The sequence below is a fragment of the Rhea pennata genome, chromosome 5, assembly GCF_028389875.1.
Source record: "Rhea pennata isolate bPtePen1 chromosome 5, bPtePen1.pri, whole genome shotgun sequence".
Taxonomy (NCBI): Eukaryota; Metazoa; Chordata; class Aves; order Rheiformes; family Rheidae; genus Rhea; species Rhea pennata.
The window spans coordinates 18,202,592-18,221,516 of NC_084667.1; the positions used below are offsets into that span (position 1 = coordinate 18,202,592).

The 18,925-nt window shown below is 40.8% G+C and overlaps 1 protein-coding gene across 5 annotated transcripts in view; it reads right to left on the reverse strand.

Moving 5' to 3' along the window:
• Positions 1-18,925, reverse strand: part of AMBRA1 (autophagy and beclin 1 regulator 1) — a 134,455-nt gene that overhangs the window by 13,714 nt on the left and 101,816 nt on the right. For all 5 annotated transcript variants that reach the window (XM_062577288.1, XM_062577287.1, XM_062577286.1 and 2 more), the window contains one exon: positions 14,576-14,715. In XM_062577288.1, the coding sequence (XP_062433272.1) occupies positions 14,576-14,715 (140 nt within the window). The remainder of the gene's footprint in view (positions 1-14,575; positions 14,716-18,925) is intronic.

An 18,925-nucleotide genomic window follows, 5' to 3' on the forward strand; every position in this document is an offset into this window, starting at 1 on the left:
TCTTTTCTCCAAACACCATTTCCATAATGCTCAGCTCCTGCACACACACACACTGCCTTAGGAGGAGTCAGATTCAGCTCAATTCTACAAGAGCAGCATGGTACCCTCCCTGCTCCCACCTGCTCTGCAGAGGCACACTACTGTACAGTCAACTTGTTGGATAAGAAGGTCTGTTCTAATGCCGTGCTGTCGATTTGCCCCTTTCCCTGGACAGTGAAATCAATTCCTGATCCATTTAATGCACGACTTCGCACTCTGGACTTAAACGCTGCCATTTATCAATCGAGTTTCATTGCCAGGGTCCCATTAGCTACTCATTTACTGCCAGAGAATTAAGGACTTTGCTATCCTTTCCCAAAAGAACCACCTGTGGCAGCAGGTGTCACTGCTCCTATTGCTGACTCTGGGAATGCCTAAGCGAAGGTCCCCTGGACTTGGTCATGATGGGAGTTCAACATCCTCAACAGCACTTTAACCTGTTTTTTTTACACTGAACTGGGTATCTCCCCCTGCAGGGTCAAAAAAATGGCTCAGAAAAGACAGTGGGTACTTCCTACTGTGGCAAGCATCCTCACTAGCATCCTTCAGCATCCTCTTCTGCCAGCAGGACCGATCTTCCTTCTAACAACTCCACTTCTTTTAAAAGATTTCAAATGACAAAGCCCTCAGCACGATCTCAATCTCTGTTCTCTTTTTCATCCATCTGCAGCTCTCTGACCTGGAACCCACTTCTGCCTCTCTACAGCCCTAGAAAAAGATACCCCCTTGCTCTTGATTAGGTCTTCCAGCCTTTAGACAATTGACTCTACAGAAGAGACATTTCAGACTGCATCAAGGAACAGTGGAGAAGGCAAACGTCTTGGGAGGGAGCTGTTTAGGCACAATCATTTATACAAAGGAGACCCTTTCCCTTCTTGAAGGGGAAAGATCTTTTTAGAGAAACATTGCTATAGTGCAAGTTAAGTCCCAGTCTTAAGACCACGTCTGCATTATATTCTTGACTGGTGCACCCTAAACCAAACTTGATAACAAGGTGTGTGACAAATACAATTACCTCCATTTAAATCAGATTTTCTATTATGCTTAAAATTTCCACTTGCTCAGCCACATCCAAATGAAAGTGCAATCTCCTTGCTTAGAAAACTTTTTTCAAAAAAAAAAAAAAAAAATCCCATTACAAAATATTGCCAGAATTTTGTAAAAACCTTTCACAGTGTGTTACCCAGGAGATGTGCATACCAAGGCCTGACTATTCACAGAAACCGAGAAATAATACTGGAGAAATAACTATTTTTCAGGTAATAGAAGCACTTAACTTTTGCTCCAGCAAACTCTAAGCATGAAAATGCTGGAAGTATTTCACATTTTCCAAAACATGAGACAGAACCTTTGTGTAGTAGGGAGCGTGTTGTCACTTGGATGTGGATGCAATAAGGAGGACATTTGTTGCCCAGGGCTTCAGAGTGAAAAACTGCAATTCTCCACACTGTGTCAGTCATGGGCAGTGAAGTCCACTTAGTCAAGTTCTTATTTTTTTCCTTTTTATGGTTGTCAGCTAAGCTCTCCTCAGAAATTTCCATTAGTTTTGTTGAACACAGAGCTGGTCACAGGCAGGTTTTCCCAGCAGGGGTTCTGTTCTGAGAAGGACTTTTCCTTCATGCCTCTGTCCAGCTCATGTCATTAATGAGCTCGGAGACTGTGAAGGGCACAGACTTGCATGCTCTGCTGATAGTTAAATAAGGATTCAAAGAAGGGCCTGTAAGAATCAAACAGCAAGAAATGAAGTAGCACAGTCTCTCCCTCTGTATGGAGGAAATAATTATTAAACTCAGGTGTTTCCTGAAGAAACTAGGACCAGTATCTAGGAATTAGTGACAAAATTATTTACACGTGACAAGAAAACTGAAATACTATTTACCACATCTGCACAAAGAGTTAACTGACAAAGCACAAGCCAGTACAAATTGACTTAAACATCAGGATAACATCTGCTCATATATCCAAAATTCAAAGTTGGAGAGAAGGAAGAGGAATCAGGAAAAAAAAGTTCACCAACTCTGCTAGAACATAAAGTCAAGCAGCAAGATGGTAAGAGAAAGAAATCACTTTGAAAGCAGTATATGCAGTCCAGGCATACACAGTCTGCACTTTCTGCATCCCAAACACTGAAGAACGCACCAGCAATGAGCAAATGCACTGTTTTCACTCTCCAAATACTGCTACAGTAACACCCAGCAACACCCAATAGTAACATACTCCTGTTTGTCACAGCATTAAATTCCCTCCCCCCCCCCCTTTTTTTTTTTTTTAATAACCTGCACAACCCCACTACTGGTACGTAAGATTCTGGGAGGCCCAATACAGAGAAGAGCAGCTGCAACGTGAGGCCATAGAGCCCATAGCTAGGTGAATATCTGTCGTTCATGCTGTCAAGGTTCACTTTCTCCATTAAAAAGAAAAGCCAGTTTCTCAAATATACTGTCCAATCAAGATCACTGAGCTATCATTAACTGGGCTAATTTACAAATGATTTGTGATTTCCCAGGATGAGTTTTCCCCACTTTGTGAAAACTTGTCATTGCTAAACCATTCAAAATGGGTCAAGGAAATACACAGAGCAAACTGCACCGCATAAGGTGGCACTATGCTAAAAAAAAAAAAACAGGAACTCATTGTCCTGGTTTAGGCAGGACGAAGTGGCACATGGTATCCCAAGCAACGCTCAGCCGGATTCCGGGTGCACCCTTGTAAGCAGCTCATTATCTCTTGTGCTAGCATGTGATGATCACTGCTTGCCCAGCAAACCCAGCACTGGCTCCCCTGATTAGCTAGGCAAAAGCATCGTCAGTCCTAGGCGAAGTTTGGCACTCACAGCAGCTTCCTAGATAGCAAAACAACCATTTCTAATGCCTGACTTCACGAGTATGTAGCTTTATGTGCAGGAGATTAACCTTGCGCATATCCAAATGGAAAGTGGCTACAGTGCAAACTGCATGGAACCAGCAAGCCAGATTCCTGGAGTAGGTCTGATGGGCAGTAATTCCCTCTGACCAAGGAAGAGCTGGCAGCATCACTGACACTTGCCTATTTCAGAGCACATCCTTGGAGCACAACCCACATATGACGAGCCAGAAGAAGAACATAAAACTGAGCGAAGGAACTCCTAATAAGGTAAATCCTATGGAACATAAGGTCTCCAGTTTAAGATCTCAGAACAACAAACATTTAAGTGACATGGAATTAGCCTGCTCATCCCAGTGGAACAAAGAAAAGGTTACTTCTCCTCTAGGTTACTCCTCCTCATTAGCAGGTGCATTTTTACTGTGCAGATTTCTATACTGATACAGGATGCTTATTTTCCAAAATTCTGCAATCTTTGTCTGCCTGGAAACCCACAACCATGCAGAAACACATCCTGACACCTGCTTGAATTGCTGAAGTGTTGCAGAAGCAGGAGAGCAGGGCAGCTTGGTACAGCTGGCAGCCACATGGCTGCTTTAGGGAAGATGCCAACTCATCTCAACACTATGCAAGATAACTGACCCAGTTTATCTGACTGTGCAATCCTGCCAGCTATGTTAAACACTGGGATTTTGAAGAAGCTCTGTTCAAATTCACACCATTAAACCAAGAATAGCTTAATAAATCTGGAAGCACCATTAACCAACAACACTTCTATTGTCTTAAGAACACGAATCTTCATTACTTTGTTTTGTCCACCAGTCAGCAACTACAGCTAAATACAATCCAGCCTCTTGCAGACAGTGGGTAAGATTTAGATAGAAGGTACACCTCTATCAGTCATCTTCCCTGGGCAAAATGTGGTATCTCAGTTAAAGATGCAGTCATCTGCCAGCTGGGCTGTTAGAGATGACCAAGCAAGAGAAAACAAACAAGAGCAAGAACACACTTGAAAGTGAGAGTGTGCACACAAGAACAAGTGAGCAAACGAGAGAATTAATGCTGTGGGAAAAACACAAGCAGAATGGTTTCTTCTGATCCACAGGGTCACAACTGCTAAAACCCAAGTGACTTCTTGGACTCGAAATTTGTAACCTCTCTAGCAGACTGCATGTAGCAGGTGGATGGACTCATAAGATGACTAGCATGGAGGACACTCCAACAGAAAATATAAGAAGAATTTGTCTCACGTTCACTAGGAGAAAACCCTAAATTAGGATTGGTCCTCCAGCATATTCAGTAAGAGCTATAAATGAAAATTAAGCATCAGAACAATGACAGAACAGAAGGAGACAATTCTGCATGTAAGAGCAGACATTTCATTATCTCGGGACTCAAGTATAAGTATTGTAGTTGAGAGCAGTGGCCTTGAGGGACTAACACAGCAGAATGTCTGTGTGAAGGAAAAGAACAAAAAACTCTCTCTGATGGAGAGTCTTCATGCCCATACCAATTCTTCTACCAAAATGCAGTAAATTCTGTTTTCCTAATCAGCTTTTCCCCAAACTCTTTCATGCTACTCTCAACATGACATAGAAAGTCGCAATCCAGACCACAGAAACTAAGAGAACCTCGTGGTCCTGAGCTTGACTCTTTCACTGTGTATGCTGTGACTACATGTCAACTACTCTGACATTTAAAAGATAAATATACCAATTTGGAGTGACACACTAAGGCCATTAACACACACAAAATTTTTGAACTAGTGCAACATTGTAAGCAGATAAAGGAAACGCTCAAGAGAAGACAACCCAGAGCTAAGATCTGTTCTTGCAACACTGATACCATCTTTGTGTACCATGTAGCACACCACATCACAGTTCTGGCAATTAACAAATGCCTGTCATGTTTATGAGAATGAGGGCATATCATCCAGACCAAATAGCCTGGAATAAACATGTCAAACAGATGAAACTCAGAAGTTTCCTGAATTTTTATTCATTTTTCTTCTTACCCATAACAACTTGCCAGCATTCTAGGGTATCCTTCATTTACATGGCTCCAATCTAGTCCAAGTAGCATATAGAGATACTCTGGAAGGCAGATCTACAGAATGTAGAGTTTTAGTTCCTTAAACAAGACCAATTTAATTGGGTATTACCTTAAACCAGGTTCTAAAGAGGAATAACTTGCTTGAATTCCTTTATAAACTTAAAGAAAGCCTTTTTAATTGCTTACAGTGATTATAAGCAGACTATATGCCCAATGAGCTTTGAACTCCTAGAATATCTTAAGCTGTTTATGTCCCATCAGCTCTTTCAGTGGCTTAGAAAACTTAAGATATTAGGAGTCTTTCAGGGGTTGCAAACTGCTTAAGCCTTTTAAGTATTTAAACATCTTAAACAGCTATAGGTCTTAAGAGCCAAAATCACTCTTCAGTTTACTTGGAGCTTTCACTTCCATTTTACCAGAAAGCAACATTTAAGTCAGTTCAAAGATAGAAACTTCAAAGTAGGCTTATTTTGTATATCTTACGCAAACAAAATAAAATGGGAAAATGTGTTTCAAATGAGAGAAATCAACTTTAATTTAAACATTTAAGAATAGCAAGCATAGCAAATGCTTTCTTTTAATAGAACATTGTGATGAGCATGTATGAAGCTGCCAATCTCCCAAACCAAGATCTTGGCTTGATCTGATCTCAGTGAGATCCACAAGACAAGTAAGTTTGGTTTTTTATTTTATTTTAATCTTCAAACCTTCAAAAGCCTTGAAATTAGCCAACTAAAAAACTAAGTGTTCTATATAGCACCTAAGGGGAAACCTGTACCCCTCCCCCCCAAAAAAAGGTACAATTATTACTCCATTTAATCACATTTTCACATCATAGCCATTCAGTAGAGACTGTTTGCAAAACCAGACAAATTGAGGATTTAAAAAAAAAGGGGGAAAGGAAGAAATGAGGAAGTCTTGACTGCTGTACCTGCTACCTGGATTCACTACAATCCTACTAGAGAAAACAAACAAACCAACCAATCCATCCAAAACAAAACAACACCCCCCCCCCCACACACACACACAGTACAACCAGTAACACTCCACAAATGAACTGGATCAAAGACTAGAAGATTAAAGATGCTCTTACTGGAAAGACATGAGAAAACAACCAAATAAGAAAAGTCTAGTACAGACTTGCAGAGAAAAGAAAGGTTGTAAGAAAGCAGGATAGGCTCGTGCTGCCAAAGAAAGAAGAGATAGTCTAAAAATAAACATAAGGGAAAAGGTATTAGGAAGAAAAAAAGGTCTATTCATCAGTGAAGCAAAGGACAAATGCAATGATGACTCAAAGCAGCAGAACTGTCTCTCTGAATGCTCCATGAAAAAAAAATCCAATGCTACTTAGACAATTAGGAATAAGAAAATCTTCAAGAAAAGACAAAGCCACCTATAGCAGCTACTTGCACTCATTAAGAAAAAGTTAGTAAGTTAACTTTTTTGTGTCGCTCGCATCCGATTTTTAACAAGTTACAAAAAACTGGGGAAGTGACAAAAGGCCAAAAAGCCAACTTGGCAGCATACTTCAAAAAAGAAACTGTCTTTAAATTGGCAATTACTCTCTTCTAAGCCTAAATTTTATCCTTAAGAAAGTAATATAACAAAGAGGAAAAAAAAGAAGTTATCTGAAAACAAAGAGAGAGCAAGCCACAAGCAGTAGGCAGAGGGGTTTTAGTAAGTCACATAATTGCTTGCATAAAATGTAATTGCTCTTGTAGATGGGATTAGAAAAAAAGAAAAGGATAAGAAGGCGGCAGATGTGATCTGAATAGATATAACTGAAGCATTTGCTAAGTGTGGGACATGGCCACAGCCTTCTATAGGAAGATTGCTACCTCATCTAAGAGCCAGCAGGGACCAGCAGAAGCTCTGTGACTTTAAAAACAAACTGCTAGTAGCTAGTTTGGTTTCTTTAACACTGAGCTCTGAACCAAGTTCCCTTTCTCATGAATTAAAACTAAATTCACTATTTAGCTTCAGCGAATCTTGAAGAATAGAATGAAGGAAATGAACTTGCTAATAACGACAGACTTAAAGCAACTCAAAATTTATCTCCAGGAATCAAAGACATATTATATGGAATTGTATGAGGGCATCTTCCACCTAACAACATCATTCATCTTAGACATCAAATTCACATACAGAAATAGAAATGAAATAGAGAACAATTGCCGAATGGAGATACCATTTTAAGCCTCCATATTATTAGTGTACTTCTCTTGCATCTGCAATGATCAAGTCTCTCAGCACTCAGGATACTAGGCTTCCTTGAAAAATTTGAAAGTTTCACTTCAGTTTAAATAGGTGAATGATAAAATCCAAGTGAAACTATCAGGATGCATCTTCAATGCAAAACTGGCCACCTCAACCCCTTCATTTTCAGTTCTTTTATCAATCAAAACCACCTCCCATCTTCATTTAGAAAATTCAGTATGTTCTATAGTTAGCAGGCAACACAGGCAACAACTCCAGGACATGCATTTGCTGGCTTGGCCAAGGACAAATGCCACAGCTCAGATCCTGCCTTTGGTGAGGACATTCGCAGAGGACTCAAACATAACCAAGCTCTGCAGCTGCACCAGTTAACAGCTGTGAAAATATTCCCTGTGCAGAAGGTTTGCAACATCTCTCGGTTACACACAAAAGAAGACAGCTCCTCCTTCAGTCTCCTTGTTTACTCCATCCTCCTGAAGCTATTCTTAAAAAGCAAACGATACACCAGGGCTTATGCTGCTGGGAGGCAATGCTGAAGGCTGAAAAGGCTGACAAATGGAGTCAGCCAGCCAAGAGACATGACGTGCCAGGCAGCAGGATAGATTACCATCTCCTTACCAGCAATGATAGCCAGATGCAGATGCATCGCTAGATGAGAGGATACACAATTCTCAGAGGGGAAAAAAGTCTGGATGGGCACAGGCAGACAACTGCAATGATCCTCTGCAAAACATGGAAATCTATTGTGAAGAGAATTTTCAGAGTAATTTCACTTTAGAGGAAGATTTCACCACAAAAATTAAAATACGCATACTGCAAAGAACTGAATCAATTTGAGAGTCTCCACACCCACCTCCCCATGAGTGAATTCCACTGGATGCTGTCTCTGAATCAGACGCATCTTCAGGGGGGAGTTTAATTCTATTACTAGAGGCTCTGTCTGCAGAAGAAATCCTTCTTCTCTTGCAGATGCCTGAATTTGATAGCTAGTTCTAGATGAGGTGCTTCTAGTGCTTGGTTTTCAAACAGTATTTACAGAACACTGAGATTTGTGGATTAGTATTTTTAAAAGCACCTGAGCCCTTCCAGTACCCACTCCTGAACACGGGGGTCCAAAAAGGGGAGAAACTGATATTCAGGCCCCCTACCTTTCTCCCATGGCAGTCCTCCACAACAGAAGACAGCACAGGCAATAAGCAGCATGCAGTCTGCACCTCCTCACTTTCATTCTCACCTGCTCATGATCTACAAGACTACTAACATCTGAGAAACTGCATCATGGCTTGTTTCTGAATGGGAAAGCTCTTGTTAGTACATGACAGAATAGGAAATGCTATGAGCATTAAAAAATTCCTTTTTAATTCAGCAGAGGAATTTGTATTGTGCAAGACACTAGATTTCTTTCTGTGCTGCAAAAAAGAAAAAGATTCAGGAACAAAATCAAATCTTGAACTACACAGAAACAAGTACAAAACCTCAATAAGCATTAGCAGCAGCCCCAGTTACAAAAAACGTCAGGCAGATTGTGATGAAGGAGAAAACAGCTTGGGGGAGGCTAAAAAGCTCTAGTAGCTACATAAACAAATCAGTGTGCAGCAGAATACCAGTGGGGAGGGGTGAATTCGGACTGTTCTGTACCAAAGCCTGTGACAGACCCCTAGGCCACAGTGAGTACACAGTAACCCACTTCATTTGCTAAGTGGAGTATACTACCTCACACAGCATGCCCAGAGGGATTCCAGTACTTATGAGGAATGTCCCTCCCAAAGGACATTACTGTTATGAATTTGGTATCTTGATTTAGCTAAACTGTGCCTAGCCTTTAAAAAGGGGCAACCACAAAGCCTTTCAAATCCCACGCTTTTGGATCAAACACAAACCCTTCTTGCATCCAAAAAGTGCAGGCCACAACATGATAATGTGAAGCCATATGCAAGCAGACAACAGTCCTGTGATCCAGTATGTATGCTTATGCCTATTAAGCGGCAGATTTGTACCCAGTACTGTGACAAAACTGGACTGCAGGACTCTCGGGGAAGGAGAAGGTTGTCAAAATCTCAGACTAAAATCTGTTTCCTTCCAGTCCACATTTGTGAGATTTTCAGACTTGGGGCCAAAGGCCAAAACTGCCTTTATGGCAGGACTCACCTAGGAACCACAAATTGGGTACCCTTGCTCCAGTCTATTGTCTTTGCAAATGGTTAAAAAGCAACAAGACAAGCATTAAATATCTTCTTGAGGACACCACATTGCCTACGCTACATAGAAAAATGAATGGAATTGAATGCATCTTCAGGTCTTGCAGACTCCTTTCTTTATAACAGCTTCCTGCACTTTGTGCTCTCTCTCCAAACTCACTTCCACGAACCTTCTCCCAGTGACTCCTTCACTTATAAGGTGGCTGATGACTTTTCAAAGAAAAACAAAAGATCAAACAGACTTTTAAACTTGCAACATGAAAAGTAAATTGCTTGTCCTGTTAGTCATTTTTCAAAGGAAGTTATTTCCAAATGCTAGGTTCCTTTCCTACTGCTTTCAAGCATACAAAACTTCAAAAAGAAAGTAATTCAGGAGAAAAAGTAGAAAAAGATTTAAGCAGGTCTTAGATGCCTGACCCAAGATGGGCAGTCAACCGATTCATTTGCAAGCACGTCAAATTAAGCAGCTAAACAAGCAAAAGACGGGATGAGCAGACACTGCAGAACACCAGCTCCACCACCTTTACTACTCATTATTCCTATTCAGGATATTATTTACTTACTGGAAATTGGGATCTCTGGGTTTTCAACAAAAGTTTGCATTTAACATTGTAAGTTCAAACTAAGGTATCAGTAAACAACCTAAGTCAGTTGGCCTTTGATTGTTTGGGAAAGAAAGAAGTTTCCTGAAGTCATATTTAAAGTTTCTTCCAATATATTCACATAAAAGGAAGAACAAGTAAACTGATGCTTTCCAACAGGACAAGATAATATACTGAATGTCACCCTGAAATCTAAGGAAATGGGTACACAATGTTCCTTATTTCCCTTGCTCATTACAACACAACCCTGCTATTAAGATACATTTTCTGGTTGCAAACTTTGTAAAGGTAAAAATCCAACACAACTTTGGCTGCTAAAACTTTTATTCTAACTTCATGGCTACTGTACTGGATTCAGCACATCACAGTGACACAAGTGGCACTGGCAGTTCCCCATGGTTTTGGGGACAGTGCTATCTTCCTGTTATTTGCCAGATACTAACCCATCCTACAATTGCTTCATGCAGAAACAACTTTTTGTTTAGCACTGTCACAGAGGAGCTTTCTTAGGGCAAACAGTAGCCACAGGGAGTTTAGTGGTATCAGCTCCTGAGAGAGGGAGTGGGATGAATGTCTTTTTCTGTATAGAGACAGAGCAGATACCAATCCAGGTGTTCTGTACTTTGCCCCAGTTATTCATTAACTTGCCCGTTGGGGTCAACCAGGACCTGTACAGCAAGCCTATGAAATCTTGCAGACAGAACAAGCCATAGACCTATGCTGTTAATACCTCATCGTGGCTCATGAAATCTAGTCTCTTATAGACTTCTTTCAGGTCCATTTAGGTGTATTTCTACCTGTGGTGTAGTCACTGCCTCATCTCTGTACAGCCTATCAGCTCCAAGAGCTAATTTGTCAACACCCATTCAGACAGAAACCTTGGTCCAAAAGGCTGAAGAGAGTCTCCTTGGTCAGCAATCCAGTCCCATCCCCAGTTACGAGCATTCAATTCATACTTGCCTTTGCAAGTCAATCAAGCTGCATCTCCAAATGGTTAAGCCTTTTGCATCCATCCAACCTACTTAAAAGCTACTGCATAAGCCAGTTGGTTAGAAACGTTCTTCTAGTTTGCAGCAATAGTCTACTCACAGAGAATTTATGCCTGTACTCTGGTAAAAAGTATATGAACTTAAATAATTGCCCTTTACTATAGTTTACATTTTTCTCATAAAGTATTTATAGAAGGCTATATAACTTCTTTCTTTTGGTAGGCTAAAGACCCCACACTGCAGGTCTTTTTAGATAAATAATATGTTCCACTGACTCTACCAGCAGCTCTTCTCATTTGCATCAGATCAAAGGCAGTTCTTCTAAACATCATACCCAAATTTTAAACTGTTTCACCTAATGTCTCTAGTTACTTCTGCAGTGATACTAACATTCTCCTATCTCTATTCTTAAGTATCTTTTATCTCATCCTAGAACTTCATTTGTTGTTTTCACTGCCATGAAATACTGATGCCTCAATCATCCATGATCAACTAAAACCTCAGGTCTTTCTCTTCCTCTGTCGTTTTAACTACTGAACTACTTAGTGTTATTAGTCACTAAGTGCGCTTTGTTTTATCTCATTTCTATAGCTCCAGTCACTTTCAAGGCAATCCTATTTTTGTGCAATACTCTGCTTGTTCTCTGATCACAACGGTAATATCATAACCTCTTCAAATTTATTCAGCACATCCTTACAGGGCATTAATGCAAACAGTAATAACAACCAGCCCCAGAACAAGTTCTTAAGGAAACCCATCAATAATGTCTTTTGTGACAGAGTTCACCTTCAGTCTGTATTTCTTCCTTTAGCCTTTCCTTTACCCAGACCAGACTTACTCTTTAAAATTGAAATAGATTTCCTGTAGTGCCACACAGGAACTGCCTTGCTGAAGTGTAGAGGTATTAGACCTGGAGCAATTCCTTAGCTGGAAGGGGGTGAGTGGGGGAAAGACAACCTTAAGGACAGGTATGAGATCAACCTGCTATAATCTACCGTAAGCAAGCTACAATGCATTTTATCCTACTCTATGTTTTTAGTTTTCCTTTCCTCTTTCCTTCAAAGAAATCTGTGTACTAAGCTCCCATTGTGAATTGCCAAAATAACTTGATGTTCCCCATTTCCCTTTGCAAAAAAAAACCTCTGCCACTGGTGCTACCTCAACTTAGTAAGACAACTCCAAACTTGATTAATTACTATTTTTTTTAGAACTTTCAAACAACTATTTGCACATTCTCTCATTATAAGCCCATGCAGCTTCAAGTTCTGTTTTTGTTTGTGTCAGTTTTTACTTCCAGTCTACTCATCTCATTTTTGCTAAACATGTGCTTTCCAAATCCTCTATGTGAGGCACAGCTGCTATTCCAACCTGTTTGTTATCCCTACAGTATTCAGTTTCAAATGCCTCCATTGTACATGGGAATAAAGATCCAGGGAATTATAACCATCTCTGTTACTGACCACACCGTTTTCTTTGCCAGATTAGAACACTGAAGATGGTTTCAGCAGTACGCTGCTTGCTTGATCCCTGCTGTTTCTTACACTACTCCCATATGCTGTTCCCTGCCAACTGCCGAATCCACTATTCAATTTTCTTCTTCCTCTGTATAACTGCATATGGAAGCTACACAAACATTTTCATCTTTCTCCTTCATTTCTCAAGGTAGGAGTTTTCAGATACCTCACAAGATGATCAGCAGTAGTCTGGGGCAGACCCTACAGTTGCAAGCCACTTCTACTCCTACACAGCCTTACTGATTTGTATGCCTCGATGTTAGAGTCTCATTGCAAATTACTCAATCCAGTGAATATCTGTCTTCACAGAGGTTTTTAAGTCACTCTGGCTGTTCCTGGTCTATAAAATGGTGCAGTCCAAAACAGCATATACATCAGGTGTCCCGCTCCAAAAAGGATCCATCAGTCCATGGTGATTGTCTAAACAATCACCAGAAGCATCAGTTACTCAAATTCACCCACAGAGAGCCTGCTGAAGCATCTCTGCCAAGCTATCATTAAATCTTCCACCTCTACATTCACCCTTTTTCATGTCCATATATAAAAAGCTTATTTTTGCTGGACTTATTCAAGACTGTTGCTGGGACAGAAATAAGAAGAAAGAAGAATACGCTAGCAAGATGGTAAGCTACAAAGACTGCAGAGATGTTGTGGAAGGCCTGACAGCGCTTCCATTGCACACCACAGAAGGGTTCCTATAGTGGCTTTAGTTAGCAAGGCACCAATAAGAGATATGCCACTTAACTCAGGGCTACTGCATACTTATATAAGTATTCATATAAAATGAATAATTACCATAGGGTGTGGCAAGCCAAGATAGCCAGACCAAGCTAAGTTCTGCAGCAGAGACCTTCAGTCAAAGCACCCACCCTCAGGCAGACTTCCTTCCATTTCCCTGGATTCTTGTCCAAGTTCATCTCATAAGCCATAATCAGGAGACTAGGTCTCATCACTTCTCCATACTGAGAATAACTTGAAATGAAATGACTCTTTAGTGTTCAAGAATAAGAGAGCCATTATCCCCAAATAATTCTCACTGCTTAGAAAGTACAGCAACTATTCTTGAAAAAAGCCACTTATCCTGGAAGAGAGTGATTATAGCTTATTTCATAATAATATCTTGTAAAACTTCATGTATAAGTGAGGTCTTAATGAAAGATTATGTTCAAGAGAACAGGAGTGCTGTTTGAAGAGTGCTGGCATTCTGTACTGCTGAAATTGGTCCAATCTGAATTCCAACTGTAGATTTCACCAGAAGGCTGTAATGAATAAGTCACTATTACAATTGTATATATTTATTCTGATTTAGATTGTGGTTCTACACTGACCATATGACTCTTCACAAGCACCACATGCCGATCTCATGCATAACAGATGGAGCCCACATGCATGTGGTAAGATCACCAGCAGTGCTGCAAGCGTCTAGCTGCCAGCTTTAGAGCTGCAAGGAGCTTCAATACGTGAAGCATAACCCAAGAGTACCAAGGTAGCTCAGTAACAGGAAATAAATGAGGCAGAGAAATCCCTGAAGTGTTCCCACAGCACAAAAGAAACTGCTCCAAAAGAAACACTTGCAGAACAGTATGGAGAAAATGGAATCAATGGTTCAGAGACCTCCCACAAATACTGAAAGCAACACATATTCACTGTTCAGACTGTTGGTCATAATCTGTGCCACAGAATATCTAAATTAGCTTGTTTTTCCTGCAAGTTTACAAAGGGATAGTTAGACCCTCCAGGCACTGTATGTATAGAGCTAAAAAATCTACATATCACACCAATGGGCTTTCACGTGAGGACCAAAACAATTCATTGACTTGCTCATAATCATGACAAAAAAAAAAAAAAAAACAAAACAAAAAAAAACTTTGCAGCTCATATAATCTCATGCTTAAAAACTGTAACAAGTATTTGATAAATCTATATTAGCAGCTTTCAACCTGTGACTGCTGGATTCGAGGGAGTCCATAAAAGCTAGGAAAAGGAAGTATATTTTAATGTCTTAAATTCGCTGTCTCCACTGGAAAGTTTTTACCCTTAGTTACCCTAAGAACAGAAAGGTCAAGAGTTTACAGCAATAAAAATGTAAGGCAATCACTTACTCTGGTCGGCAAATCACCAGGTCCCCCTTGTTGGTACCATATGCCAATCCCAGACCTGGTTCAGGCAGCCAGCGAGCAGAGTTTATGCTGACGTGTCTTCTCTGGTCAGCAGGCATTGGGTACAGAACGTTGAAAACTCTCTGAAACAGTGATAGAAAGTTACTTGATAGGACGATGCAAGGCAGGAGAGCCAAGGAGGCTCAAATAAATGTTCAGTTTCCCTGCAGCAGCATAGCTGGCCCAGGAGATGTGTCACTTTACAGAACGTTGCAAGAAACTACTAACCCAGTAGCAAGAGTAAGCATCTGCCAGAAAAGTATATACCTGTACCTGTAAGTGTTTAATAGGCTGATCAGCACATAGCTTAGAACAGAAGACACACAGCCACCAGGAGAACCCGATCATCACTCACAGTGGGTTGCACAGTCCCTTTATTCTAACTAATTACACAAAATGCTGTGGACAAGGGGTATAGCTGTTAGACAACTGCATGACTGGGAATCTTCAGGTCTTTTAACTTCACCTCTCATCTTAATCCACCAGAGTGGATCAGGAAATTGGCAAATACACGGGCTTTCAACATCAGTCATTTTTCCAGTTAAGCAAACAAAGCTTTATGCAAAAATGATGCAACTTAAACAACAACAACAAAAAAAAAAAACCCATAGCCTTCCAAAAATCTTTCAGAGTCCGACCGACTCCCTCCCTCCCAATGGTACATAAATAAGCGTGGGGGCGGGGGAGAGAAATCAAGTCCAGTGCTCATGAAAATGGCCCAAGTACAGAAGTAACAAATCCCTCAAGTCCAGGTCTTTTCCCAATACCATCCAATGTGAACCCTCAGTGGGGTAAGAGGCTGAATAACTGCTAAGACTGCAAATAGTTAGCATTGCTGCAAACCAGTGCTTCCAAGACACTGCACTGATAAAGGAGAATGAGAATCCTGTACTAAGGACATAGTCTATAACCTAACAGGAAGCTCTGCTTTCTATCTAGTCTTGCTTTATAGTCTGCACTAGTCTGGCTTCTGAAGTGTTTGAGCTTCATGCCACATATCCAGAAAATCTGACAAATCTAGACAATAAAACTAAGGTATGGGAGGTGAAAAGAGGAGTAATGAGCCAGTTTGGCTACTAAGAATACATGGGGACAAGCTGTATCAGTGGACTGGGTCATGAGTACACATCATGGCTTCAGAAGGGCAGGACTGAATGGTCATGTTTACTAGTCCTATCTTTAACGAGATTTCTGTAGAAGTTTACCTATCATTTTAACCCGGAATCACTGCAGTAATATAGACTCAGGATCTAGATTTTCAAGGGGTTAAGCCACAGGTGAGAGGCATCCTTCCACCAGATTTTTTCTAGTGGGCATCCATCCATCCACAAAGCCTTTCTTTCAGACTTCTCCAAAAAGGCAGATGGATCAGGAAGCAGAGAAGGGAATGAGGGTACATTGGAACATGAGAATAACATTAGATGTGAATACAGGTTAACCACTGCTGCATTGCTGAAGCAGTCTGAAGTAATAATTAGGATTCATTAGTGTGGCTAGCATACAGAACTGGGGCTCAGGAGGACAGCTTATGTACTTGTTTTCCTCTGCAGCTCTATTTCCCACCCCACATGTACTCTATTTTGACTATTCAGCTTGAGAAGTCTGATGATCACATAACCATATATCCTACAATAACTAGTACCCAGAACCTTCCTCTTGACCATCATAATACAAAGCAAGTCAGAGCAAAACAATACAGCTATATTATTTTCTGTTATCAGCAACACATTCAACCTCTTCTCTGAAGAGGCCACATTAGAGGAGAAAGTGGCCTTTAGGATTTCTCTCCAACAGATGCTGGTCATTCTTTCGTCTAGATATCACTCAGTAGTTGGTATTATTCGGAGAAGCTCAATGTTTGGATGGAAGTAACAGGCCTTCAGAGATTTAAGCATTTCTTAAATATCCCTGTTGTACCTGCCTCATTCTACCCCTTTGCTTATCTTGTGGAAAGAAAGAGGAATGTACATTGGTAACACCTGCTGCCATGGAGATCACGGTACACTCTGAGATGGGGAGACTGGATTCTGAGGAGGGAGAGGAGGGGAACTTAAGAGCAGGTTGCATAAATTCAGAAAATAAGCATCTCAAATCTCTCAAAAATCATAAAGGTATTCCATCACACACTTTTTCAGTAAGTCAGAAATAGTTCCTCTTTTCTCTTGAAAAAGAGTTTGTAAGGCACCACAGCTAGTGAAACTGATTTTTTGGTCCAGCCCTAAGCTCTGCTCCACTGGTAAGTCAACTTGTACAGCTCTTGCTATGTAAGCTCAACAACTGGCTGCTTGAAAGCTGGAGACTTGTTAGCTACAACTCAACATCCAGGTGCTTTGCAGTAAATGGTACTCAGTGGAAGGTGCTGCCAAGGACATGGGCCTGGCCCTACAAACCTGCAAAACTATTGGCTAAGGGCGGAACCTCCAAGATGGGATGACTTAAAAATTCTGCATAAGAATAGTTGCTTCATCAATCCACTTCTCCATTCACTTCTAAACAGCCTGTCACTATGAAGAGCTCCCCTCCCCTGCTGCTTCCCACTCCCACGCTAATGGGACAACTCCATGCAGTGTTAAGGGTGATGACATCCATGTGTGTAGTAATTAGTACACAAAAAGAGAAAGCAGCTGTACTGGCATAATCACCACTCACAGCAGTAACCAGGACCCAGCTAATCAATCTGATGCATTCATACAGACTGGCTGCCGCAGTTGCATCCATTAGCCAGACCCCCTACTCTCTCCATGGTGGATGGGAGGCAGAAATCAAGTTCTTCCAACATCAGCAGGTCCGTCTCTTCAAAGAAGGTCAGAAACCTGCCAGGAAGCATCATTCTCCATAGATCATAGCCAATTCCTTTTGAATTTTTTTCTTTTTGTTTCTATCGCTGTATCTTCTAGAAAGTTACTGAAGTATTTCAGCCAGACTAGCCAGCCTAAAAAGTTGTTACAGAGTGACTGCACCTCTTTGCCAGTGGGTTTTTCCACATTTTTAGCTCTGAACTTCTAGGAATAACATTCAATTATCACAGGAATCACACACTGCCATGATTCTACAAATTCTAGGCCATCACTGCCAATCCTCACACTTAAAACGAGCAACATAAATGCACATAAGTGAGCAATTCACCGGTTACTTCTTTTAGGGCTAGTCCACAAAGTAGTTGCAGGCCATGTGTAACAGCCCCGTTGACCAGCAAGGGTCCAGGAACCAGTTTTAAGCCAGGAACTACTGCTTTAAGTGTCCACTGTTCTTTGAGCATCCATCACACCAAAGCTTCCAGTGAGCTGATATCTAATAGCGTGAAATTTTGATTTAGGATAGGTATTATAACCTATTCACTATAGGTGATATATATTCACTATAACCAATGTCAAATTCACCCTTTGCATCGCTATACTACTGATTCAATATTCCACAATCACACCACCAGACATAGCCACTCAACATTTTATTAAGTAGCCAGTTGCATTTGATTTGTTCCCAGATGCCATTTTGGAACAGTTTTGAATATCATGTTTCTCCAGTTATAAATGCTGTGAAGTTTGAGATGTAGGACCTTCAGGAGCTGCCCCACAGGATACTTCAGAGCATCCCCCTAGGGAAGTTGTAGCCCTGACAGGCAATGTAACCATAGTAACCTATTCTTTTCTTGGCAACAACATAACATCAAAATGTCATTTCAGTAGACAAGAAAGATTCTCCCCCTTCCCTTTAGGGACCACACAGCCTGGCCTGGATTTCATGGAACAGTTGCTTAACCTTTGCTTACTTTTGCAGAAAATTCTTTATCAGGTGATTTCCCCAAATTTCATGGGAAATTCCACAAGTTTCCTCTAATTTAAGGAATTCCATCTCTCAAGATGAGAATGTCATCAAGATGACAAGTTTTCCTCTAGAAATACTAAAACTGCTTAGGTAGCTAAGCTTCTACAGAAAAGACAACTCTGTAACACTAAAGAAACAGCTGGTTACTTCCCTTTTACATCCCTGTATCCATGAAGTGTGGGGAAAGATTTGGTTAAGTCATTTATATCTGTACTTCTCTATTTTCAAAGACTATACTAGAAGCAACTACTTACCTCTTTGATGTGCCCGTTCCACTCTCCATCAGCAGAAGTGGGCATATACATTCTCTACAAAGTTCCCTAAAGCTCATTTTATCACTTCACACCTCCCTTCTGTGGCTAATCTAGGAGCAACTTAGGATTGACATAGGAAGAAGGGATGAAGAAGGCTCTGAGAAAGCAGGACTGCTGTAGGGCAAGAGGAAAAGCAAAAAATAAAATAAAATAA